The 26,281-nt window shown below is 35.1% G+C and overlaps 1 protein-coding gene across 1 annotated transcript; it reads left to right on the top strand.

Annotated features, from left to right (window-relative positions):
- Positions 1-1,242: 1,242 nt before the first annotated feature.
- Positions 1,243-21,641, top strand: LOC111503119 (uncharacterized). Its single transcript, XM_074183710.1, has 4 exons — positions 1,243-1,506; positions 1,560-2,041; positions 4,983-5,156; positions 17,280-21,641. The coding sequence occupies exons 1-4, from the start codon at positions 1,411-1,413 to the stop codon at positions 20,758-20,760; spliced, it is 4,233 nt and encodes a 1,410-aa protein (XP_074039811.1). The 5' UTR covers positions 1,243-1,410; the 3' UTR covers positions 20,761-21,641.
- Positions 21,642-26,281: the final 4,640 nt, after the last annotated feature.

The raw sequence follows: 26,281 nt of genomic DNA, 5'->3' as shown, positions 1-26,281 counted from the left end.
TCAAAAAACGACTCAGGTCATCATTTCTTTTTACAATCACCTATTCATTTATTTTAATGAATAAGATGAAAAACGGGCTAGAGTGAAGGATAGTAAATTTATTTTCATGGTCAGTACATGAAATTCTTTAAATTTAGGGGCCCTATGAGATTTTCATCTTCTTCTGATGATTCATCAGAACTTGAAAGTTTGATTTGTTCAAAGGAAGGAAAAAGGCAATTCATTGAAAAAGTCTTCACCAAGATGTGTAGATCATGAAGTAAAATTACTTTCAAAAACGAACTGGGATTTTAAAGAACCCTCTCGAAACAACTACATTCATATAAACAGTGAATTAGACGGAATCAAGTACTTTCAAGGCAACTATTTTTATATGATCATTGAATTATACAGTTTGTATTCCAAACATTCTTTATGGAATTGAATCAGATATCATTCATAGGATGGCTAAACAATACAATATATGATATAGTTAAAATTTCTCTCACATGGAATACTGTCAACCTCAATGTTGGACATCAATGTTGGACTAAAAAATTCAGTGTGAAATAAATCACTCAATTCAATCATAACATTACGACTTTATGTCACGGATGAGGTAAATCTACTAATGTCAAGATGACAGTACGTAAAGACATTTATTCGCTTATTCAATCTTATCCCAGCCATAGGAAACTTGTTTGAACTGAAAGGGGTATGAGATAAATTTTTGGGAAAGAAAGGTTTTAGGCTTTCTACTCCTCCATCCTAATTTAAAGTTACTTTTGAAAATAAATGGCCAACTTCAATATTCAGTTTGAATATTATGAGATCAATTTTGGTTGGATAATGTATATAGTATTGGGCAAATGACTCATCAATGACACAATTGTCCTGTTTCAAAAGTAACCAAAAATAACATATTTTTCAAGTAACCTCGTTTAAAAATTCTAGTTGGTGTTAATTTTTTAAACATGTTTTCAGCAATTTAAAACAGTCAACTGGTATATATCGCGATTACTGATCCGGTTACTTCAATTTGACCCATTTATTTTTGATTATGAATAAAGGAATAAGGTATCTAAAAAAGTATTCTTGGACTGGGTAAAATCCGTGAATTATGACAGAAGTTTTATAAAATTTTGTTTGATGTTCTTAATAAAAAAAGACATGGTTTTTGTTTATTATGATACAGGGCAGTGTGGGTTCTTTTTTTTATTGGTAACATGGCAACACTGAAGAAATAACCAAAAATAGATTCGCTTAATAATGTCAATTTTCATTTTTCTCCCGCCGTCATATACACAGTGTAAATATTTACAGATTAAATGAAAAATATGTAAAAGAGAACAAGTTACTTTCCATAAATATAAAATTTTTATAGTTGTGCATTATTTTATTTTATTTTTTCATTTGGGTTTGATTGAATTCATGAATATGGAGGAGGAATTGTCAAAAGATTGCCCAGAAACTGAAAATATTTACTCAGATATCATTGAATTTGATCTGGGAACCGAAGTTGAAAAGGTACAATAACCTTTTTTTGTCAGTTTTCAATGTCGATAATTTCTAATTTTCAGCTCAAGGAAGAAAATAGTCGACTCGAGGATCATATAGACTCCTTACAACAGGACGTAGAAAAACTGGTAGAAGCCGTTAAATGGCTAAAAACATTACAAGATAATTTAGCCGAAAATATATCTTCTTTGTTTCTCACTGCCCAAACTGAACTGGCACGTAAAGATCGTATAATTGAAGATTTACGGAGAAAACTGGATGATATTATTTTTCGACGTGATGTAAGGAAAAGAAAACCCGAGTTATACAGTTCCCCTGACCATTTATCCAAGCGAGCAAGATTTGATCCACCTATCAATGTAGCAGATGACAGAAAAACAATCCACGAGAATAATTCACATGATTACCGTGGACATAACAAAAACAACTTTGAGAAAGATAACATTGATCATTTCAATATTGAAGAGAGGTCCAATGTAGTTGACGAGTGGAATGATAGAGATGGCAAACATGAAAATGATAGTACAAACAGTAGAGCAAAGAGGTATACATTTTTAAGTAGATATTTTTTAATGAATTGAAAATGTACTAAGTTCCAGTTTCCTGTACTCATTCTAGCTGCAGGATATATAGTCCCAACTAGCAACTGTAGGAAAGCAAATCAAAGAACTATACATTTAGTAAAATACTTCCCAATGGAATTTATTGTATTACAAAACTTGATAATTCACTGTTTCCTCTAGAAAATATTAGAAAACCAAAAACATTCACGAGACAATAATAATCTTATTCCCAAAAGAACCACCACAAACCAATATCTAATGATTAATTTTCCTATTTTCTCTCAGGTTAATTGAAGAGCATCAGCTAATTGGAGCTAAAAAATTTCCTCTGTTACACTCCAGAAAATATAGAAAATTTCACCAGAATCTATTTTTCTCAATATTTTTTTTGAGTTCTTAGAAGAATAAGCATCAAAAAGTAGGAACATTTTACTTTTCTCGATGAAAAATAAATGTAAATCAACAGTGGAACTGCTAAAGTGTGATGGTAATATTTCCACCTAAGAAGACGCCATCTATGGGATCGATAGAAGACCCAATCCACAAATATGAAGGATAACTGAGGCTTCCCCATAAACTGTTCATTGGAAAGCCAAACTTCAACTTCAGCCCCCGAACGAAATTCATCCTCTTTCATTGCAGCTCACACTAAAAGGCAATTCAATGAACTCATGATCCAGCATCAGAATGAGTTGCTTCAACTTGCCCAAATCTCATCAGTGGTTCAGCCTAGCATCACTGGTGTTGGATCTTGAGTTCATCTAGTTGCTGGAGCGTAAAAAGCTAACTGGAAAGTTCACTCTAAAATGTTATTGTGTAATATGAACCTCTCATGAGTCTAATTAGTCATTAATATGTCAGATTAATAATATGTGCCTATTTATTATCAATCAAGACATTTTTCACTAAGAATTTCAAGTTTTGAAAATAAAAAGACTGATTTTTTAAACGTTGATTATTGTTACGAAAGCTAAGTATGTAAATTTTTTATTTAATTATTTTATTTATGGGTAAAATTCATAGATATGACAAGTTACTGACTAAAATCAATCTTCAGATGAGAATTTCCCACAGTAAACTTTGGGAGTGAACCTTAACTATAGTTTTTGAAAAAAAATCTGTTTTTCCGTTAACCAATTGTCGCACCGAGTGAACAAAGCATCCACGTCTAACTGACTGGCTACCGTCCGACACTCAATAGATTGACTCAAACAATGAAACACCGTTTTCTCCACAAAAGAGTGTCTATCAAAGAATGTTTATTTTTTCATTAATTGCTATGAATTGTGTGTGGAGAGATTGGAAGAATTCAACCTCATACACAAGTCAATAAAATATTCTCGGACAGTCAAGCGACGTTAGAAGAGTCTAAATTGGTAGCAAATTGCCAAAAACGACTCTTCTTGATAGAAAGACTCAACAGATTGTCTCTGGTCTGCATTTCTGACCATACTGGCCTGGAAGGCAGTGAGGCTGCTGACTCCCTTGCAAAGGAGGGCAAGCAGCTTCATCGGGCCAGAACCTGTCATTAGCATCGCTGGCAAGAAGATTAATGGACTTCTAGCAGAATCTTCCAGGATTGGCTCACTCCAAGGTGTTTATTCGTCCTTCGAACAGTTGTTGAACTACAGTAGGGATGAACTATGATGTCTAACAGGCCTTCTTGCAGGTCACTGTCATTTGAATCATCATATGCAGAGACTCGGACTGTCGGAAGACAAGGTGTGTCGCCTCTGTTCGAAAAATGATGAAACAGCAGGGCACATACTTTATGCCTGCCCCTCTGGGGACCGAATAAGGTTTAAGTTTGGCAGAGCCGTACTCTTACCATTTGACCTGAAAGACCACTCACCATGCAAACTAATCGGCTTCGTTAAGAACCTGGGTTTATTTGGTCGAGTGTGAATAGGTGTGAGCCACAATAAACCCTTGTGGGTTATGGTAGAGGTTTGTATAGACCCACTCACTTTGTACCTAACCTAACCTGACGTTGATATTAATAATCACAGGCAAACAAGTTTCACACTGAAGACTATAAAAGTATATTTTGTATGATGATTAATTTTTTTTAATTTGCACTGATTTTTTATTTGTTTGTTGTTAGACTGTAAATTAGTATCATTTAAATTTTTTTATTTCGCCTTTATAGCATGTTGTAAATAAACAAATATCTAATCATTAAATATGAAGTTTTCTCAGGAATTTGATTGAAAAAGCCTTTGAACACTTTTATAAAAGTAAATATACCTTTATTTAAATATTTAGGTCACGTGGTACGCCAAAATTTATCAAAAAGTCAACTGTTATGAAGGTGCAAGAAGGTTGGGAACCCCTGTTCTAACTAATAAAATAAATGTGCAGTTGGCTTCTGTTGTTGACTTCTTTTTTCGGTAACCAAGTTTTTCCCATCAGTGATCACCCTTTGTCCCCCTTTCTGAGTCCGCGATTTTTTTTTCATTAACATCAAATACACTCATTAACAATATTAGGACGTATGCTTCCATGGCGGGAGTCAAGATTAGAGAGAATAAAATCTGGGCCTTCATTCGTGGACCCCTCGTCATACTACAGATGCCATTTGCTGCAAGATTTATATTATCGTATCATACTTTTAATATTTCACTTTTGAATTTATTAAAATTATCAACAAAATGGAAACAACTTAGAAGTAAAGTTGATGAATGCCACTGAATTGAAATGGTGATACAAAAATCAATGAATATCAATAACAAAAACTAATAACAATCCTGAACTTGATAATCTTTTGGCATCTATTCAATGTCGATATAACTAATTATTACTGCTGGTGAATGTATTAACGAACCAAAGTAAAAGATAGGGAAACACTCAAAATATATATTTATACATACTTTTACTAATCTGTTAGTATTTGCCATATACTATTGACTGATTGATTTTTAGTTATGGTCAAAACAACACAAGAATGAAAAATGGTAATATGTATGATAGAAAGGAAGATCGTTACATACACAGCAGGAAGGAGGATTCAAGACGTGGAGATAGATATTCAAATCATTATAGACGTACTCATGACAGAAAGGAATTTCAAAGGACTGAATCCTGTCAATTACCAAGGTATTATATGCATAATAAATTCTTTATTTTGTTAATAATGTTCTACAGTCTTCACAGTATCATCCCACATCTACTTCAAGCATAGGCTAAAAGTAACTATGGAATTGTTTAGTTCACTCGCAGATGGGGCAGTTTTAAGAACCGTCTGTACTGTCCGACCTGTCACTACTAAGGGGCAACTGCTCCTAAATCAGTCTGATCCTTGTTACTACATCTAGAACAAATATCAAAGAGAACATATTTTTTATGTATCTATCACACTGTTTCGTACAACTTCAGTCTCAACTTTCTTCACTTTTAATCAAATCAAGTCGAATTGAATTCTAACAAATCAAATCCAATATGACCACAACAAAATAAACAAGAGCTGCTTGTTTATTTTTTTATTTTTTCACATGTCCTTTCTTAAACTTAAACACCAACCTTTTTCCCCCCACTGAAAAAACCTCATTTTCTCCACTATCAACTTGCTGTTAACAGCATAATCTGTTTACTGGTTTAATAACATGGACTTTTTCCAAGCCCCTCATATATTTAGACTTAGTGGTTTAATAAATTCAAATTGATTTTTTTGTTGTTGCTTGTATTTTATTTCATTGCAATTTCAGTTTTTTTACTTGATATAATTGTAATTTTTCAGCTAACCTTTTTAATTTTTTATAGATTCTCTTAGGGATTTCAAATCAATTTAGATCATATTAGACAATGGAAGTCCGAACTAATGAAATAAATTCAAATTGTATGTCTTCCACAATCATTGAATTAATTGTATAGGGTCCTTCATTAGGCGCTTCCTATCTTTAAATTTAAATTATAAAATAAAGTGTGTGAGATATCAAAATTTTGTATTCGTTTTGAAGATCTATTGATGCCATATTAGGTGTGGAATATTTATTTATTTGTAACCCCCAATTTTTATACAATATATTAACCTTAGAAAGTTAACTATTCTAGTATCTACATATCTAATAAATCAGCCTACATAGGGAAAATTAAAATGAAATTGTGAAAAAAAAATAGTCTTATAAATCTAAACCATGCAGAGTATATCTAAGAGTGCTCTGAGAGATATGAAAAAAATCAATATTGGTCCCATTTCCCATTTTCCATAATTACACCTATGAAAGTCGAGACTGAAAGTTTGGTTGTTACGTGTCCTTCTCGGGGGAACATGCAGATTGACTTGACTGAGAAGAGTTGGGCAATTAATTTCGTTGTTCAACAATTCATGTAAGAATATTATGTCTGCACGTGCCCGTCTTGTACTGAGTTTGAGCAATCCAATAGTAGAGCGAATGAGTTCTAGCTGGCATGTTCATTTTGTAGGCAACATATCTAAGGAATTTATTCTGAACTTTCTCAATATCATTACTGTGATTGAAGTATGTTGGAGACCAGATACAAGTGCAATACTCAATCACTGATCTAACCAATGCAAAGTATAAGTATTTTAATAGAAAAAATGTTGGTAAAATCTTTTGTTGATCTGCATATGAATCCTAATATTTTCATCGCTTTGTTAGATATGTGTTCATACTGTAAACGAAAGTCCATCATAACACCCAGATCTCGTATAGATTGTACACGTTCCAACTTCTTCCCTGCAATACTATAATCAGCTGTATAAAGGTTTGATGACTTTGAAAAGGAAATACTTTTATATTTTGCCACATTGACATCCATATAATTCATCTTACACCAATCAGAAAAAGATTTAAGGTCAATTTGAATTTTCCCACAATCCTGCAACGAATCAATTGCTCTAAAAATTTTTAGATTATCTGCAAACATCAGTATTTCACAGTGAGTAATTTTTTCTTTGATATCATTTACAACGATATTGAAGATATCAGCTTTGTTACCAGACTTTAAAATTGGCGTTATATAACTTGATTTTCAAATGAGGGGGAATTTTCCCAAACTAAGTGAAGCTGAAAATAATAAGAATAATGGTTTAGCTAGTGTAAATCTACAGGTTTTCAGTAGCACCGATGAAATGCCATCTGTCCCGGATCCTTATATGGATCTAATTCCGATAATTTTTGTAGGATAATTTCTAAGGAAACTGTACAACTATTGAAATCAATTGTTTTCTCATAACTTAATATTGGTATTTCATTATCTTTATGTGGTCTATAAACTGATTGAAACTGGTCTGCAAATGCATTAACAATGTCATTTCCATTCTTATAAATATTATCCCCGCAGTACATAGTATCAGGAAAGCCATAATTTTCCCGTTTGTTGTTAACAAAATTCCAAAAGCTTTTCATATTTGATGTCAAGTTATTTTCAATCCTTTTAATATAATCATTTGACAAATTTTTGACACCAGTTTGCATCGGGCTCTGAAATCTGAAAATATTTGGTAGTCATCCCAAGATTTGCTAAGTTTATAGGCTTTATGAGCTTTTTTCTTTTCAATAATGAGTTTCTTCAAATCATTGTTGAACCAACAGAGAAATTTTAACTTAGTTTGCCTAACATACGGTACAAAGTTACATATACCCTCATACAAAAAATTATAAAAAATGTTAGTAGCCGCTTTTATATCTGTTATATTTCTCAATCAATACCAGCTAAATAATAATTCAATCCAAAATAATCAGCTTTCTTAAAATCAAAGTAGAAATATTCATACTCTAGTTTCTTATAATTATTCACTATTGATAGAGTCATTGTTAATGCTGGGTGATGAGCATCGCATGGCAACAAGCAGTCATTATATACATCTACGTTACAGTTGTGTGGTTCCTTTGCAAAAATCAAATGCAACATTACACCGTAACAGTTATTTTTGTCATTTACTTGAAAGAGATTTTGAAAAGAAAAACTATCAACTATTGCTTGGGCTGCATAGTTGCTATTATCAAAAGTTGATACTCCTAGCTCGTCGTTAAACCAGCTTATGTTTGTTGAGTTGTAATCATAGTTCAAATGTCTGCTATGGCTTTTCTGGGTGGAGCCCAACCAAAACGTCCAATTCTCCATGACTCTGGCGCATAAATCAGGCTGAATTTGACCAATAGGTATGTGGTTTGTGTCTTATTTGTATACAGCTGGGACTTGAGAGAACTGCATATCCAATGTGGTAATGAGCTGTGTTGCACGTACCGCCGTCCTGTTGAAACCACATGTAGTTGGTGTCCAGATCAACCAATTCAGGCCAGAAGAAGGTGGTAATCATCGGCCATTGATAGTGTTGGCCTGGAAAACGTCGTTGTCAAAGAAATATGGTCTAATGACGCCACCAGCCCAAAATCCAGAGACCAAACAGTGACTGTTTTGAGATGCATGGGACGCTTTTGGATCTCATGTGGATTGATATCGTCCCAAATTCAAGAGTTTCATTTGTTTACTTACTCATTCATCCATAAATGGGCCTCATTGCTGAATATGATTTTTTGAAGAACTGCTCCAGAGCTCACTCAGGGAAGACACGTCGCGTTGTTGTCTATGGCCGTTTACCTTCAGGTCCTGGGTCAATTGAAATTTGTATAGGAGCAGGCCCAAGCCATGACGCAAAATTTGCCAATTCGTGGTCTGTGAAAGGCCGAGTTCTTGTGAGCGACGTGAAATCAACTGCCTCGGATTCTGCTGTACATTCTCACATACAGCGGCGATGTTTTCGGCAAATTTTGCGTTTCGTCCAAGTACGTACCAGTGGATTTATATTTATCTAACACATTGCGAATAGTCCTCTTGGAAGGACGATCATGGTGACCGTAAAATGGACGAAGTGCGCGGTATGTTGCCCGTACAGAACACCCATTATGATAAAACAATTTTATTATTTCCACGTGTTGTTTAATGCTATATCCGTCCATGGCAATTTGGCAAAACAGACTGAATCAATAACAGATAATTTGACCAACGTACCTTGAACAAGATGGCCGTTATCACTCGTCAAAGTTCGGAAGTTTCTGTTGGAAGACCCTATATAAAAGTGTAAAAGAAATCTCTTGTATAATTTTCTGGGGTTGTTGTTATGTTGTCTTAGAATTCGTATTTTATAGAATAGGATAAATGATTTAGGCGGCTGATTTCATCTAGTTGCATAAAGTGAAAACTGCGGTAAAATACACAAGACGAACCTCGTTCGGTGGCCGATGTCGAAGATTGGAATTGCAACTGACCGCTTTGGAGAGCCTCATTTATCTTTGATATTCGTGGATTAAGTCTTCTGGAAATCCCGTGAATAGTGTCTCCATAAGGGGAGATGTTATGTCCTCTAAGAAGACATGATACCAGCAGTCATTTGTGGTTCGGCATAGCACCACTGATGAAACCCAGGCGTGTTGAAACAGCACTGTCTGGTGTTGGATTTTCAATTCTTCGTTTTTGGGCTCTGGTTTCATCTAATTGCCTTGTAGTGGAAGCTGCAGTGAAATACGGATGACAATTCTTGTTCAGCAATTATAATCGAAGCTTGGCTTTGCAACAGACCGCTTTGGGTTGCCTTGTTCAACTTTGTTATTCGTGTATTGAGATGACGTTTTCCTATGAGCATCCCATAAGGGCCACTTTTTCAAAACAAACACTGTTTCCTAACACCAAAATAAATTAGCGAAAAAGAAGGACAGTTGGTTTCCCATTGCCATGTCTTCGTTCTGCAGAAAAAGTTGTAAAACTGAAAGTAATTCTGTTCCATGCAGATTTCTGTTAGTTGTATGTGGTCTCCAGTAACTTGTTCACCGAGACCCAGAAGATTTCTCAAATGTTCAATAATAATAATAATAATAATAATAATAATAATAATTTATTTAGCCACTGAGGTACAATATGTACATATGGTATGTCAACAGGTACTATTTATACTAAACATATACATTTAAAATATAGCAAGTAAGTAAGATATAAAGTTTAAAATCTCAATGAGAGTATACTAAACAAAATGAAACTCAGCTGAAGTTGCCATCCAGATACTCTTGTACATTATAAAAACATTTTTCAAAAAAAATTCCTTAGTACTTTTATAAAAAATATTGTCTGATTTGGAGTTTTTTAAAAAGTTGGGTAGTTTATTATAAAACGTAATAGCACTATACTGGGGACAGTTTTTAAATTTAGATGTGGTGTGGGCTGGTATTCTCAATAAGCTACCATGCCGCATGGCATGATGCATTGGTTGCAAAAGTGGACAGATTTTTTCTCGCAAAATTAACACATTTGAACAGATAAATTGATGGTGCCGATAATAGTTGCATTCTGACAAATATCGGTTTACAGCTATCTTATATTCCATATTGAAAATCAATCTTACAATACTGTAACGAATTAAAGAATTGACTGTCTTAAACAAATTTATTTTAACAATACTTCACTATCACAACTAATTTATTTACACCACTCAGTAACTAACGCTTAATTTATCTTCACCGTTTGTTAACCGCTCGATTCGCTTTCTTGGCACAGACTACTCTTCGGGACGAATAGCGACGTTTTTATATCGTCAACGAACGTTCCGGATCCCTCTGCGGATTTCGGGACCCATCCGGAGTTTCCGCGGTATGCGTCATGCGTTGGCTGACTGGGACACCGTCAGGGCCGGCTTCAGATTCATTACATTGCACCCTCCTTAAAGACGTTTCGCCCCGAAATGTCATACTTGGCGTGTGTCGATACCTGCAGAACTCTCCATATTGGCACTGTGAAGTTCGATGGAAGTAACACTCCACAGTCTTTATGCTCGGTCGTGGAAGATGGTTACCACACGCCAAAATCTGGATGCCGCTGGATCTGAAGATCGTTTCCAACATGCTTCTCACAATTCTCCAGTCCAGCCTGTCGAGCCCAGAGGCTAATTTCGGGATCGCCAACTCCACGAGATTCTGGTCGAGCATCGTCTCCTTCAGTCTAGTAAGACTCCTCCAGACATCTTCATAGGATGGTTTGTCTCGAGAATGCTTTTTGGTCACCAAGTAGAAGATGTTTCTCTGACCCTTCTTCAACTGTAGCACTCCTCCGACTTCTGGATTCTGTTCTCGTAATGTTTGAAGCTGACCGAATTTCTTGTTGAATACCACAGCGATGCCCTTGGACATTTGGAGATCCTTTGCCACGCAGTGTGCTAGGGCGTAATCAACTGGAACCTTGAAAAGGTCTCGTGGCTCTTCTCGAGTTACCCCATATACGACCTTCTGTCCGTTCGAGTATAAGGACATGAATTGCTGGAACGTCATTTCATCCTCTGGTGGTCTGAGGGCGCGAACTTGGTCGTGATTTCCAGCATAAGGAGCCAGTCTATTAAAATGGACGACCCTAGGCTTTCCTCGAGGTGGCTTATGAATTCGGTAGACGAGGTCAATAATCTTTTTCATGATTTTGTACGGACCTTCCCACGAGTTCCGCAACTTCGGTGATAAACCACGGCGGCGCTTAGGATTGTACAGCCAAACTAGGTCGCCGATTTCGAATCCTCCAGCATTCGCCTTGATGTCATAGGCCTCCTTCATCCTATCGCTGGCACTCCGGATGTTCAGACGGACTCGTTCATGAATGTCGTCCATTCTCTGCCGAAGCTTGCTGACATAGTCTTCCCCCGCAGTGTCTTATTCTGGAGGCATCCCAAATTTTAGGTCGTAAGGAAGCTGCAGCTCTCGTCCCATTATAATACTGGCAGGGGTTTGGCCGGTTGACTCGTGCACTGCCGAACGATAAGCCAGCAGGAACAGGTGGAGGTATTGGTCCCAGTCTCTTTGATGGTCAGAGACTACCTTGGACAAGTGGCGGTTTATAGTCCTATTCATTCGTTCCACCATTCCATCGGACTGTGGATGTAGGGCTGTGGTTCTGGTCTTTCGAATGTCCAACAGTTTACATATTTCTTGGAACAGGTTGGACTCAAAATTTCTGCCCTGGTCCGAATGCAGCTCCAATGGGACACCGAATTGACATATCCATTCCTTTACCAGGACGTCAGCGACGGTAAAGGCTTCCTGGTTGGGCAGGGCATAGGCTTCTGCCCACTTGCTGAAGTAGTCCATGGCTACCAGGATGTATTTGTTCCCATGGTGGGACTCTGGGAATGGGCCGGCGATATCGATGGCGATTCTCTCGAAAGGACTACCCACGTTATATTGGCGCATTGGAGCTTTCGGTCGTATCCTAGGTCCGTTACTGGCAGCGCATACAGCACACTTTCTGCACCAGTCCTTGACGTCGGCTTGACAATTAACCCAGTAAAACCGTTGTCTTACTTTCTGGAGGGTCTTCGTTACTCCCAGATGTCCTCCAGTGACTCCATCATGGATTTCTTCGAGTACCTCCCGTCGTCTGCTCCTGGGTACCACTGTCTGGTGCCTTTCTTCTTCACCGTCTTCAGACTCCAACACCCGCTTCAGAACCCCGTTTTCCAAAGTAAGGGAGTTCCATTGTGCCCAGTAGGACTTGATCACTGGTGAATAACCTGCCACCTCTTGCCACGATGGTCTTCGATTACTTTTCTTCCATCCGATGACTAAACCAAGATCTGGGTCTTTCTCTTGGTCTTCCCTGATCTTATTATCCTCCCAGTTGTCGTCTACAGCTCTAGTTCGACAAATGGCTGCTTCCTTCTCTTCTGCTCGTCGGCAATGTGAGCAGTCATCAGGGCATGGTCTCCGTGACAGGGCATCTACGTTTATTAAGGGGGCTTGCTGGATAAAGGCTGACGATTGCACCTTCTCATGGAACCTCTCTAGTTTTTTGGTTTGGTGTTGGTTTTTTGAATGCTTGGACATTTGCTACGCACATGCCCAATTTTCCCACGGTTCAGGCATCTTATTTGTTTTCTTTCAGACAAAACTCCTTTTATCGCCTTTCTAATAGTGGCCTCAATATCAGCAGAACCCTGCCCATCTTCCTCCATAGTTTGAACTTTGCTCTGGTCTTTGCAGGATTGTTTTATAGCCTCAAACTCCAGAGCTCTTGCCAGTGCATCCACAAGATGTTTGGGACGAGCTAGCGTCAAGGCCTGCTTCGTTTCTTGGTCGCGAAGTCCATCCAAGAATGCCTGAACTGCTAACCGCTCCATTACATTTTCGGGTGTAGCAGGATATGCCAGACGGACCAATCGAGCTATGTCGGCTTCAAACTCCTGTAGGGATTCTCCTGATTTCGGGCAGCGGTTCTTGAGCTGTGAATGGTAAACGTGCTCTAGGTGGGCCTGTCCATACCGCAGTTCAAGATGCTTCACAAGTTGGTCATAGTCTTCCTGTTCCTGGGCCGTGAGGGTTTGCCGGATATTTGTTCTTCCTTCAAGCACTTCGAATTTTGTTGAAGTTCATCTTTCAAACTCTTCGAATTTTCCAGAAGCTTCTCCTCCAGACTTACCGAATTTTGTTGAAGTCCATCGAGTTTCCTCATTATTGAACTCCAATCACCCCCAGAAACTTCGAATAAATATGTTTCGGGATCTTCTCCTGATTCAATCAAGTTGTCCCATAGTCTCTTCTGGAGTACTGATTTTTTTCCGGAAGAATCCAGTTCTCTCTCCTCCAATTCTTGCTTCAATTCGGCAACTTTCAAGTCCACTAGGCGCACTTTTCTTGAACACATTTTATCTCTTACTGTCTATTTTACTCAAAACTGAATATGTCCACTTATTTAATGGAGTCCGAAACACTTATTTATTTTCACAAGTCTATTTTTCGCGAGAAAGGTCTATCCGTTTATATTTCCGTCGTCCGGTACTGTCCGCTTCGCGAAACACAATGAATCACCAGTCTATCTGCGCGAAAGTGCGAAAGTTTTATGGTCAATTTCACTGCGATACAAAAATTGTCCACCAAGCGCTCTCAAATTTATTTTGAAAATCTACTTCTGATCACCAATTATAACGAATTAAAGAATTGACTGTCTTAAACAAATTTATTTTAACAATACTTCACTATCACAACTAATTTATTTACACCACTCAGTAACTAACGCTTAATTTATCTTCACCGTTTGTTAACCGCTCGATTCGCTTTCTTGGCACAGACTACTCTTCGGGACGAATAGCGACGTTTTTATATCGTCAACGAACGTTCCGGATCCCTCTGCGGATTTCGGGACCCATCCGGAGTTTTCGCGGTATGCGTCATGCGTTGATTTTCAATGCAGAGTAGGCACGTTGTAAGAGTTTATTTATACATTTTTATAATCTCAGATCTACATCCATCAAAACACCAAAATTGTTTACTTCACAAACAATATCTAGTAGTTCATTTTGAATGCAGATATTCGCAGAGTTAATCACTATAGACCGGTGAAATCTTGGACCAAAGACCATTACATTCGATTTACTAGGGTTCTTAAATAAACAGTGGTCTGTTGCCAGTTCAACAATTTTATCTAAAATTGCATTAACAATTTCACAAGCATTGTCTGCCATTTTTGCCGGAAAGCTGTGATATTTGAGTATCAAACGTTCGGCTGAAATCTACTAGGACTAACACCGTACATTTGATTTCATCTACAAGTATTCACTTACTTATCGAGCATCTCGTTATTTATTTGAACTTTCAATTTGTACTTCTTCATTTATATTTATAATTGGATCTTAAATAAATAACATATTATATTATCTATTGCTTTCATTACGTCATACGTAAAATGTAGAAGAGCGGTTGTACAGCTATGCCTTTTCTGAAATTCTGATTGAACAGAAGGCAACAGACTGAAGTTCAAAAGATGGTTTTTAATTTGAAACTCCTTGGCTCTCTCCAATATTTTTGACAATACAGGCAGAATACTCATTTCCCTAAAATCTTTAAATTCCATTGGATTTGGTGTTTTCTTGCCTCAACTTTTTTTTCACTGCGAGATTTCATGAACCTCATCAAATTGTGTACAAGTTTTACCGTAATCTAATTTTTTTCATTACTTTCTGAAAAGCCTCTGTTATAACAAGGACATTGGGATCTAATGTCAAAAAAGAATTTGTTGTACAAGTTTAAAGTATGGTTCCATTCAAATTTTTCACAAATTGTGCACAATCAGGAGAGCGTGTACCTCTAAAGGTCGAAACACGTTTGATAAAAATTCTTACAAATATATCAAAAAAAGTGTCAATCTTTGTCTTCACCAGAAAATGTTATAGGGAATTGTTTGGCAAAGCAAATCAATATCATTCAAGGTTGACTCACAGCTTGTGTCCAACATTTCAGTCACATTTTTCAGCAATTGAGGTATGTTTATTAATATAACTTAGATTTGGAATACTTACTGGAAACTCATGATGATGAACTTTTTTACTGTTGAATTTAGCTGCTTAAAATAATTTAGTTTGTTCAAGTGAAACATCTTGATTTTATTTTCAATCTCCTGCTTTATTTTTTTTTTCTTTTCTTGTATTTTTCTTCTGGATTATAAGACGTTTCTGATAATTTGATTTTTCAGGGATGATATTGTCTATAAGTCAACCCAAATTTTATTTCACCGATGGTCGCACTATTCTTTCAGGCCAGCGGTGGATAATTTATTCATTTGAATTTCTACGATGTGTCGTTGTAAGCCTACCAGTACAATATAAGTTGAGAATGCTCATTCTTAATATAGTTGAATACAAAAAATCAAAATAATTGTTATTTCATATACTGGAACTTTATCTGTTAAATACAAAAAATATTTAGATTATAAAAAACCAAATTTTCTTCGTTACTGATTATAAAAAACCAAATTTTCTTCATTACTGATTCCTAAACAAAACTAATAAAAGCAGTTTTGAAGTCTGGTTAGATTTGTCGATAATTTTCAGGGTAGGATTTTCAAATAGCAATATAGGTGAATGCTAAAAATCAAAATGATTGTTCATTCATTTACTGGAACTTTATCTGTTAAATACAAAAAAAAAAATCTAATATATAAAAATGGATGTTTGTTGGTTGGTTGGTAAGTGATAAACTTCTACATCGCCCAACCGATAATGATGAAAATTGACATGTATAAGTAATTTTTCATAGAGAAGGTTTTTAGGCTATCAATTTTTCTGTCTAATATATAAAAATGGATGTTTGTTGGTTGGTAAGTGATGAATTTCTACATCGCTCAACCGATCGTGATGAAACTTGACATGTATAAGTAATTTTTCATAGAGAAGGTTTTTAGGCTATCAATTTTTCTGTAACTCGTCACGAGATGGCGCTGTAGAACAATATTTTGAAAGCACTGTTTTATAACGCTGCGCACGCCTAAGTTCGTTGATTCTGATTCTGTCCAAACATTGGAATAGCAGCCATATACCAACATAGTACTAGTAGATTATAAAAAACCCAATTTTCTCTATTATTGATTCCTAAACAAAACTAATAAAAGCATTTCTGAAGTCTGGTTAGATTTGTTGATCACTTTCAGGGCAGGTTTTTCAAATAGCTATATGCTGCATACTTTTGTTTTTTTGTTTTTCTTCTGAACTAACTATATACATGTTTTCAGAAAAGTCATCTCTATCCTTCTCTAATGAAATTCCTGTTTTCTTTTTTTTTCTATCAAAAACCCATATCTTGAATGAATTGTAATGAGTATTTGAGCCAAAAACAAGTTTACTTGAATAAGTACCTCCTTACATAAATTTTACAGAGAAAAAATATGCACCAAACCTGTCAAACCATAAGTAACTATTAAAAGGTTAACTTCAATTTGTTTTATTTGGTAGAGAATTCCCAAAAGCATTGAATTACCCACGTTTATAACATCTCTTGCAGCAAATCCTAAATCGCCTAAATGAAATTATCTGAAAGACTTTTGTTGATACCATACCAGCTCCAACTCGTTCTGATGTTTGAACAGCGATTTCTTGTTATCGTGTATTCCTTCGTTCTTGAAGGACCAAAATTCCAAACCTCATATCTCAGTTTTAATCATTTTAATTCCGAATTAATCAAATTGATATCTAACAAATGAAACAATCATGAAACCAAAAACTTGATTATTTTCCTTCATTATTTTGCATGATTTTTTTAAAAAGATGTAAAATGGTACACATACGTAGGTACCCAGTATTTTAGTTTGAGTGGCTGTAATATTTTGTATTGCATTTTTCACACGTTCATATAAAATATTCAGGTCATTCATGATTTATCATTTCATTACATTATTGTTAAAATAATTCATTTTTTTAGACAAAAATTCATAAATTTTTATTAATTATTACTTTTCCAGGAAAAGGAATGAGATAGTGGAAAAAGAAACTCACACCAGTGATGAAGAACACAACGTTCAAAACGAATGTTCTAGAATTCCATGTGTGGAAATCATAAAAGAAATAGATTTTGAAAGGAAGAAGTTGAAAAATTCAAATGAAGAGAATAGAAAACCAGTGCGAAAAAAATTGAAAGCTGTTCAGAAACTGGAACAGAAAATGTGGGAGAAAAAAGCTTCTATTGAAAATATGTCACATAGTAAAACGAAGTCGATTCAAAAGAAACCGGGAAACTTTTTTGCTGAAAATATGAACCATATCATGGATAGTGTATTGATCGATATAAACGATACAAGGCTAATAACTGTTACCAAGAAAGAACAAGAAGCGAGTTCAGAAGAAATGTATAATGAATCCATTTCTTCACATTCCATTTCTTACAGAAAAGACGACAAAGAAGAGAAAGGGGAAAATAGAAGTACTTCCCACAACTTGAAAGATATCAATCTACGATTTGCAAAAGAAGAATCAGAGGCAGTTGTTGAATCACAGAAAGAAATCTCAGATATAAAAGAAATGAAAGAAAATAAAGACAATCAAAATAAAATTACTGATAAACCTCTTGAATCTTCTTCTGAGAAAAACATCAACACAGAAATAAAATTGTGTCATATCGAAGAATCTAAATCCATCATGAGTGACACTAATAAGATTGAGAGAAAGGTATGTAAATTAAACATTTTAAATGATGCAACTTCTTTTACTGAAACAATTATTGAGAATAGTTTTAGTTGTGAAGAATCTATAACAGATTCACAACAAAAGAACTCTGCAACAAATGATGAGCAAGTAAATAATCTGTCAATAAATAATGATGTATTTTCACATGAGGTAAAATCACATATAGAAATTCACACACAGATTGAAAAGAGTGAATTCAAAGTACAGGAGAAAAATATGCGCAATGATAACAGAAAAAATCCTCAACAAAATATTTCAAGAGATAAAAAAATTGAAAATCAAAATTCTCAATCTGTCGAAGAAGAACATGTAAAAAAAAATAAATCTTCAGAAAACCTTTCAGATAATTTTGGGAGCATGGAACTTAAGAAAGAAATAACAGAAATTAATGATGAAACTATTATAAAAAGTACTTTAAATGAAAAACAGAAGATTCTTGCAAATGCTAGGGAAAAAGAACTAGATCTTCCTGATGTTGACATAAAAAAAGCTTTGGAAGAAAATGAGGAAACAAATTCTAGTTGTAAACGAAAGCGAGAATTGTCTGCTTCTCCAAAGGTAGCCAAACTGAATCCTCAGTACAAAATACCAAAAAAGGAAAAACAATCGGTGGAAACTGATTCATCAATACAAAAATGTGATGATTCCGAATCCCAAAGAAATATAGTTTTGGTGTCAAACGAGGATCACAAGAGTTCATATGAAGGAAGACACAGGGACGCTAACAGAACAAAGGAAAGATACCAAAAAAGTAGACCAAAATCGGTTCCAAGAAGTTTTATAGAACGAAAATCAGAAGAAAGAGAACACAGAGCCCGTTCAGGGTCAAGAGGGCGTCACATGAGAAGAGATAACTTGGAAGAACGGAGAGAAACATACAGACATGAGCATAATAACTTGGAAGAACGGAGAAAAACATACAGACATGAGCATAATAATTTGGAAGAACGTAGAGAAACATACAGACACGAACATAATAATTTGGAAGAACGGAGAGAAACATACAGACACGAGTATGGAAAACATTCAGAACTCAGATTTAGAACTGATAATCGAATGAATATCTATTCCAGAAGAAAAAGTTTCAGTGGAGAGAGTGAATATAGGAAGAGCATTGATAAATATAATAGTCGAAATCATAATGAAAAATCTCATTTTTCTTTAAAAAATCATGAATCTTATATTAGGGATCCAAGAAGAGGCAGATCAAAAAGTAGAAATCGAATAGATGGGGCGAGTGATGAAATAAGGACAATGGAAACAAATTTAGAGAGAACAAGAGTAATTTCTCTCCAAGAAAATGATGACAGTTCAGAGATAAATAATATTTATGAACATGTAAAAAAGGAAAGTAATAAATGTAAGAGAAGTCATCAAACAATTGAATGTGACAGTAGTCCAGATCTACAAAAAGACACTTCTACTAAAAATAGAGTCACAGAAAAATTAGAAAAAGCTTCAACAGAAGACGGAACTGATACCAAGTGTTCTACTAAAAAATCTAAGGAAGGAATGAGTAAAGATTGTACTCGTGACAAGGATCTGGAAGAAAACACTGCGAAAACAAGTATATTGGCTACAGACAGAGAGTCTGAAGATATTTCCACCAATTTCAGTAAAGAGAAAATTGGTGAAACTGATGGAAAAAAATTAATCGATGTAAAATTGTCATGCGATGATGTTGCAACTGAAAAACAAGAACCTGTGAGTCCAAATAAAGTTCATGATAACCACAACATTTTGGGAAAAAATTTAACCAGAAAAAGTCAATGTGAAGAAAAAGAAACAAAATCAATTCAAGGAAAATATAAGAATTTAGTATCATCAGAAAAAGAAAATTTGTTGCTTATCAGGGCATCGTGTTCAGAAAATGACAAGGACACTAAAAAAGAAGAATTGTTTGAAAATAGTTCGGAAACGAAAGATAACTTACCTCCAAAAAGAAATTCTGATGAACGAATTGAAATAAATAAAAAAAAAATTAAACAAACTACTGATAAGAAGCCTGTTGAAAAAGATGATTCAACTACTGGTGCCAATGACAAAAATAATCCAGAAAGTTTGATTAGAAAAAATGTAATTGAAACTGCTGTTTCACAGAAAATCAAAGTGAAACGTCTACCCGAGAAAGCACCAACTGAAACTAAAGATTCTTTGAACAACCAAGTAAACATTTGTTCAAGAGAAAGTGATCACGAAACTGACTTTGAAAGGCTTCATGAAACAAATTCAATGGAAAAACCAGAAAAGAAATGTGCTTTTAACAAACAGGAAAGGGTGATAGATTCAGAAAGTAATGAGCATCCACTAGCAGAATCGTCAGACAGTAAGGTTGATACTGATGAAAATTTGAAAGATTCATCCTCTCACAAAAGAAAAAGAGAAAATGGGGAATTGTTGTTAACGAATAACTTGAAATATTCTTCAGAAATTCGTAGCTCGGAGATATGTTCAAAAAATATTGAAACTGAGACACTGATTAACAATAAAGAAATGAGGAACATGCCAGATATACTTCCAGAGGATTCAAATCCACAACCAGTACCAAATCTTATACCATTGAATGAAACTTTGTTGGAAGCAGATAAGCTTTCAAAAGATAATGTTAGATCTAAGAGGAGAGCATTGCAAAATAAAAGTGTAAAACATCAAAAATCGAAAACGATTGAAGAAAAATTTGCGAGTGTGGAAGTATCTGAAAAAGTAACGAAGAATGAAGATGAAGCAAGGGTTCTGAACCACCAAAAATATCTTCAGTGAAAGTTCCTCCCAAGGTGAAAGACAGTGTGTTTAGTTCAAAAAATTCACTAAATGTAGAATGTTCAGGTAAATGTATCCCTAAATCCGATGAACTGAATGTTGACATCAATCAGGGTAATTCAGTCGTTGATCAGGTTCCAGTACGCAAACGAATAACACCAATTAGAATTGATGATAGTCCGATTTGTACATTTGAAAATATATTAGAAAAAAACCGTATGCCCTCATTTGCTAAAGATCTTTCTGCACCAAATGCTTCTCCTTTAACACTCACCCATGATGGTGATATTCCTCTCTTACATTTGGAAGAAAACCATTTCCAAAACTTGAATGATGATGGTACTCAAAGATCATTTGATAGAAACATCATCAATTTGCTAGATACTATGAATATGTCAAATTTGGAATGTGATATAACAAAATTTCAAGTTTCTTCTGATAAAGATGATAAGCCTCAGAGCGTCAATGAAAGTGCTGTCAACCAGGAAAATGGCGAAATTCCAGTATCCTCCACCAAAATTCCTGATGTTGTGTTGCCTAAAACTGGAGAACCTACAGTTAGCACAACTCTCACAACTCAAAATGAAATTGCTGGAAACAAAAGTAGTTGTTCTAATAATGTACATAATATTGGTGATGGTAATGCTGTTCAAGAAACGGGAAGCAACTCTGGAACACCAGTTTTAAATTTGTCAAGGGTAGGAAGACGAAGACGTGTTAGATTGGTTGTTATTGACTGATATTGTTTTTATTCACGTTTGTAAATAATGAATTCTATATGGATTAGTAACTATTGTAAGTGATATATTATTTATTTATAATTGTTAGTGATAAACATTTATTTTATTTTAAATGATCATAAAATACTCTTTTTACGTTTTGATCACTCCTTTCTTTTTTAATGATGTTAACATAAATATAACTACAGTTCTGGACAGGTAACAGGTAAAATATTTTTCAATGACTATGGAAATATTATGTTAACTATATCAAAGTGAGGAGAATGAAAACTCATTTCAAATACAATGAAATACCCAAATAAGGAAAAACTTCCAAATGAACGATGTTAGTTCAATACGTGTCCACTGTAAACATCTTGAAACAAGATTCACAAAAAAGAAATCGGTAACAAATGAGGAAATATTACATCTAGAAATTCACACACAGAATGAATGATAACAGAGAAAATATCCAACAAAATATTTCAAGAAATGCTAAAGTTGGAAATTAAAATTGTTAATCTGTTAGAGAAGAAAACGAGGTCTGTTCAAAAAATAGGTTCATTTTCATTTAATTTTTTAAAAAAACTTCAATTTCTATTTTGTCCCCTTCAAAGTAGTCTCTCTCAGATATAATACACTTGTGCTCACGTTTTTACCAATCTTCGAAACAGTTCTGATATGCACTTTTTGGTATGTCCTTGATCTCTCTCAGTGACTCAAGTTTTATCTCCTCAATTGTTGCGAAACACCGTCCTATCATGGGTCTCTTTAATTTTGGGAACAAGAAAAAGTCGCAGGGGACCAAATCTGGTGAATATGAACAAGCAATGATGAGTGAGCAGGTGCACTATCTTGATGCGAAAGCCATGAATTGTTTTTCCACAATAACGGATGTTTCCTTCGTATTGCTTCTCACAAGCAGCACATAGCTTCAAGATAATACTCCTTACTGATTATACAACCATGTGGCAAGTACTCCTGATGCACTACGCCACGGTAATTGAAGAAAACACTGAGCAAAACCTTGACATTTGATCGAACTTGACGTGCTTTTTTTATTCTTGCCTCTCCTGGCCTTTCCATTTGGACGATTGAACTTTGGTTTCAATGTTATAAACATATATTCATGATTCGTCACCAGTTATGACCCTTGTAGGCAAATTTGTATCGCCGTTGACATCATTCAACAATTCCAGAGCGATGCGTATGCTACGGTTTTTTTTGGTCAAAATTCAGCAATTTTGGAATTAACTTTGCTGTCACACGCTTCAGGCCCAAAATTTCCGAAAAGATTACATGTCAACCGATATGTCGACAACCTCAGCAACTCCTCTAATAGTGATTCGAGGATTCTCTATGAGAATTTTCTCCACTTTCTCAACATTTTCATTGGTTGTTGTGTTGGGGCTTCCAGGGCGAGCGTCATCATTCACATCTTCTCGACCTGTTGTGAAAAGCTTATACCACATTTCTAACTTTTATGCCTCTCAACAACAATCTAAACAGCTGAAACTGTGAATATATTCTCAAAAGGAGAGTATCAATATAAAAAAGTTCAAAAATATTTAATTGAATGTACGCATCCCGCGAAATTTGAACATTCACATTATTTTTTTAAGAGACGTGAATGAATCTTAGAACATTTTTAAATAATTTCACAGGCGTGGAGCTAAGAAAATATGTAACAGAAATCAGTGATGAAACTGTCATGAAAGGTAGTCCTAATGAAAAGCAGTAGATTCGTGCAAATGTTCGGGGAAAAGAACTAGATCTGTCTGATGCCAGCACAAGAAAAAACGCCATTGTAATATATTTGAGAGAAAAATAACGAAACAAACTCTCTTTGTAAATGAAGGCGAAAATTTTTTCCTTCTCCTAAGGTACCCAAATTAAATCCTCAGTACAAAATAGCAAAAAAGTAAAGTTTTAAAAACTGATTTATCATTACAAAAATATGTAGAAATATAGTTTTGGTGTCAAACCAAATAAGCCTAATGGGTAGAATCGGAACCTCTAACGCAAAATAAATCTCTTGAAAAACACGTCACACCAGAAAACAAATATCATCTCCTAAAGATGCTAACTTGGTTTGGATACAGTGTGTTGAGATGCCAATGCACATCTCCTTTGAAAAAAGATAGTGTACAGTGCGGACGTATGACGTATACAGGGCTTTTCGTGATGAACGTTAATTAGCCGTTTCTGACAAACTATTTAACGGATCAACCTGAAAATTCCACAGTACGCATAAGTCGATATGACCTACACGCCTAAAATATTTTAGACGAAGCGGCGTTGTCGCTTCTACTATAAAGTAGGGGCTTCTTTGATTTTTCAAATGGTACACACCGTATATAATATCATATTATGATTCATTATCACTTTCTCAACAAATTCATTCCTATACCTATCTATTACCGTTTAGAAGATATAAATTAATTTCCAAACATGAACTTTTATAAATGCTGATAATCTTGAACTCTCTTGCACTAAAACGATCAAATTTCAAATGGAGTGGAGTGATACTATGAGGATCTTCACTCTGATTCATATTTTCATTTGCCTCATACAGGGTCTTCAAAAAATGCAGATACTTTGATCTCATGAAAAAATGAGTGGAACTCAATTTTTTCAAATGGAACACCCTGTATATTTCAACATTTTTGAGGTCTACATCCAATTTTAGATTTACTTTGTTGAGATAATACTATTTCTATTTTGAACCGTTTTCGAGATAGTTTGCCAAAAACGGCTAATTAACGCTCATTATGAAAAACCCTGTATATCTCTCTCCCCAACTCTTCTTTCGTACGGGGCAAGATATCTGAGTCGGATAAAATTATTGCAAAAAGGGATCATTTTTAATACGTTTTGACAGAAAAGTAGGTTGTTCTGACGCCAAGAGAGCGAGAGCTATCAACTTTTTTTATATGTTAAGAGGGGTCTTTTAACACTTCCAATGAAATTTATTTCAATTCTATGTGTATACAACTACCTTCACTTTTTTGAATTTCGAATAACAACTACAGTAACCAATGCCAATATTACAAATAAATAAAGAGTTAGCCACATAAAGCACTGCTTTGTATAGTGGTTGAAAGAAAAGAGAGAAAAAAAAAGGAAAAGGATAAAAGAAAAGAATGAAAGTTATCACTTTATATACATCAATGATATCAATATCAATGCATATCAGTCGTTTACTCATGTGATCATAACTAACAATGTTTATGTACCGACAATTATAGAACGGGATTAAAAAAATCTCAGATTTGAACATAAACCGGCTTCTATCATTCAGCAGTACTCCACAATTGTGATATTTTTGATATCATTCGATGAGTCATAGTTAGTCTTAAGAGTAATGTAGTTGCAGATAAAAAACGTAAATAAGAAAAACAGTGAAGGAAGAAAGGAAAGAAAGGATGAAGAAGGTCTACGAACTAGAGTTGATTCAAATAATTCAAGGTAGCTTCTTAGAAAAAAACTTTTTTTCATTAATTTTTTGAATTTTTTTTTTTTGTTTTTTCCTCTAAAGATCTGGCGCGAATCATTATTGAACATTTAAATAAAATGAAGCGAATTCTCAGTATATATAGTGAAAGCTGTCGAGCTGAAGCAGTTTGAAAATCTGTTTAAAATCTGTTTTTCCGTTAATCAGCTGCCGCCCCCATACGAACGACAACTCTCAGAAGTTGAGAAACTTGTGCGAGCTAAGGACTAACGAGGTCTTACCTTTTAACGTGTGATTCCTAACACGGTTGCAGAATCATTCCAGCTTCAACCAGATAAATTCTCGAGAAAAATATCTGGTCGAGGCGGGAATCGAACACACGACCTTCCGATCGTGAGTCGGACGCACTACCACCGCGGCCAATTCCACAACAATTCCACAGTACTAAGATACTATACACTGGTGTAGCGATTCATTCTTGTAGAATCTTTCAACCAATATGACTTACTCCATTTTATTACATTACATTAAATTAGGAGGTAAATAAGGAGATGTAGTATTATTTCATCCTTAACCCTATAAGGATCTGTAATTATTAAAGGTGTCAATTTGTGTGCTTGTGAACAAGATTGATTTTTATGTGAATGTTAGAATGGGAATATTTTATTACGGAGAGCGAACACGTTTGCTTACTAGTCTATTGGATAGAAATCAATTTATTTCACAATTTATGTTCATCTGCGGATCCTCTCTTGCGACATTAGGTGCGTTTCGTTCGCATTACTCTATTCTAGATTTGTTCGCCCTGTTTGAAGTTATTCGCTTTCTCTGCTAGATCAAAATATGTCGAGAAAAAACGGTGAATAACTTTTGGCATGAATGACTCAATCTGGAATTCCCTGTTTGTTACTCTAAGGGAATACCTCACATTAGTGACAGAACAAAACGCAATATCATATGTTGGTTGGCCAACATAGATCGGCCAATAGTGAGACAGGAATTACGTTTCATTTCTTGAGAAGTCATAACTTTTAGTTCTCATTTTGATTTTGATTAACGAACTTAAATTACATTTCATCAGTTTTGAAATGCACATTTTTCTTTTGCGTCTATTGTTAGTATCTTCATGGTTTATTTTGTTTTTTGGACGTTCGTTAAATTTTCGTGCTACATAATTTCTATCTCAGTCATTGAATTCACTACTTTCTATTGAATCATAAATTACCCATAAAGAAGGAATCTTAGTAAATAGAGGCAATGACATCTGCTCTCATGGAGGCGCCATCTATGGGAAGTCTAGACTCATTTCACGAATATATCAAAGAGGGAGCCCTCGTTTACCTTTGAT

Source organism: Leptinotarsa decemlineata, unplaced genomic scaffold (genome assembly GCF_025532065.1).
Source record: "Leptinotarsa decemlineata unplaced genomic scaffold, Ldec_3_MD MMD2_tig00026340_RagTag_RagTag, whole genome shotgun sequence".
NCBI lineage: Eukaryota > Metazoa > Arthropoda > Insecta > Coleoptera > Chrysomelidae > Leptinotarsa > Leptinotarsa decemlineata.
This window is presented reverse-complemented; position numbering and strand designations above follow the sequence as displayed.

What these genes read in the sequence shown, in the direction of transcription:
- LOC111503119 (XM_074183710.1), top strand. Translation starts at nt 1,411, where the DNA reads ATGAATATGGAGGAGGAATTGTCAAAAGATTGCCCAGAAACTGAAAAT. An exon ending in TGGGAACCGAAGTTGAAAAG is followed by an intron (nt 1,507 to 1,559) that starts GTACAATAACCT and finishes TCTAATTTTCAG; the next exon opens with CTCAAGGAAGAAAATAGTCG. An exon ending in GAATCCTGTCAATTACCAAG is followed by an intron (nt 5,157 to 17,279) that starts GTATTATATGCA and finishes TTACTTTTCCAG; the next exon opens with GAAAAGGAATGAGATAGTGG.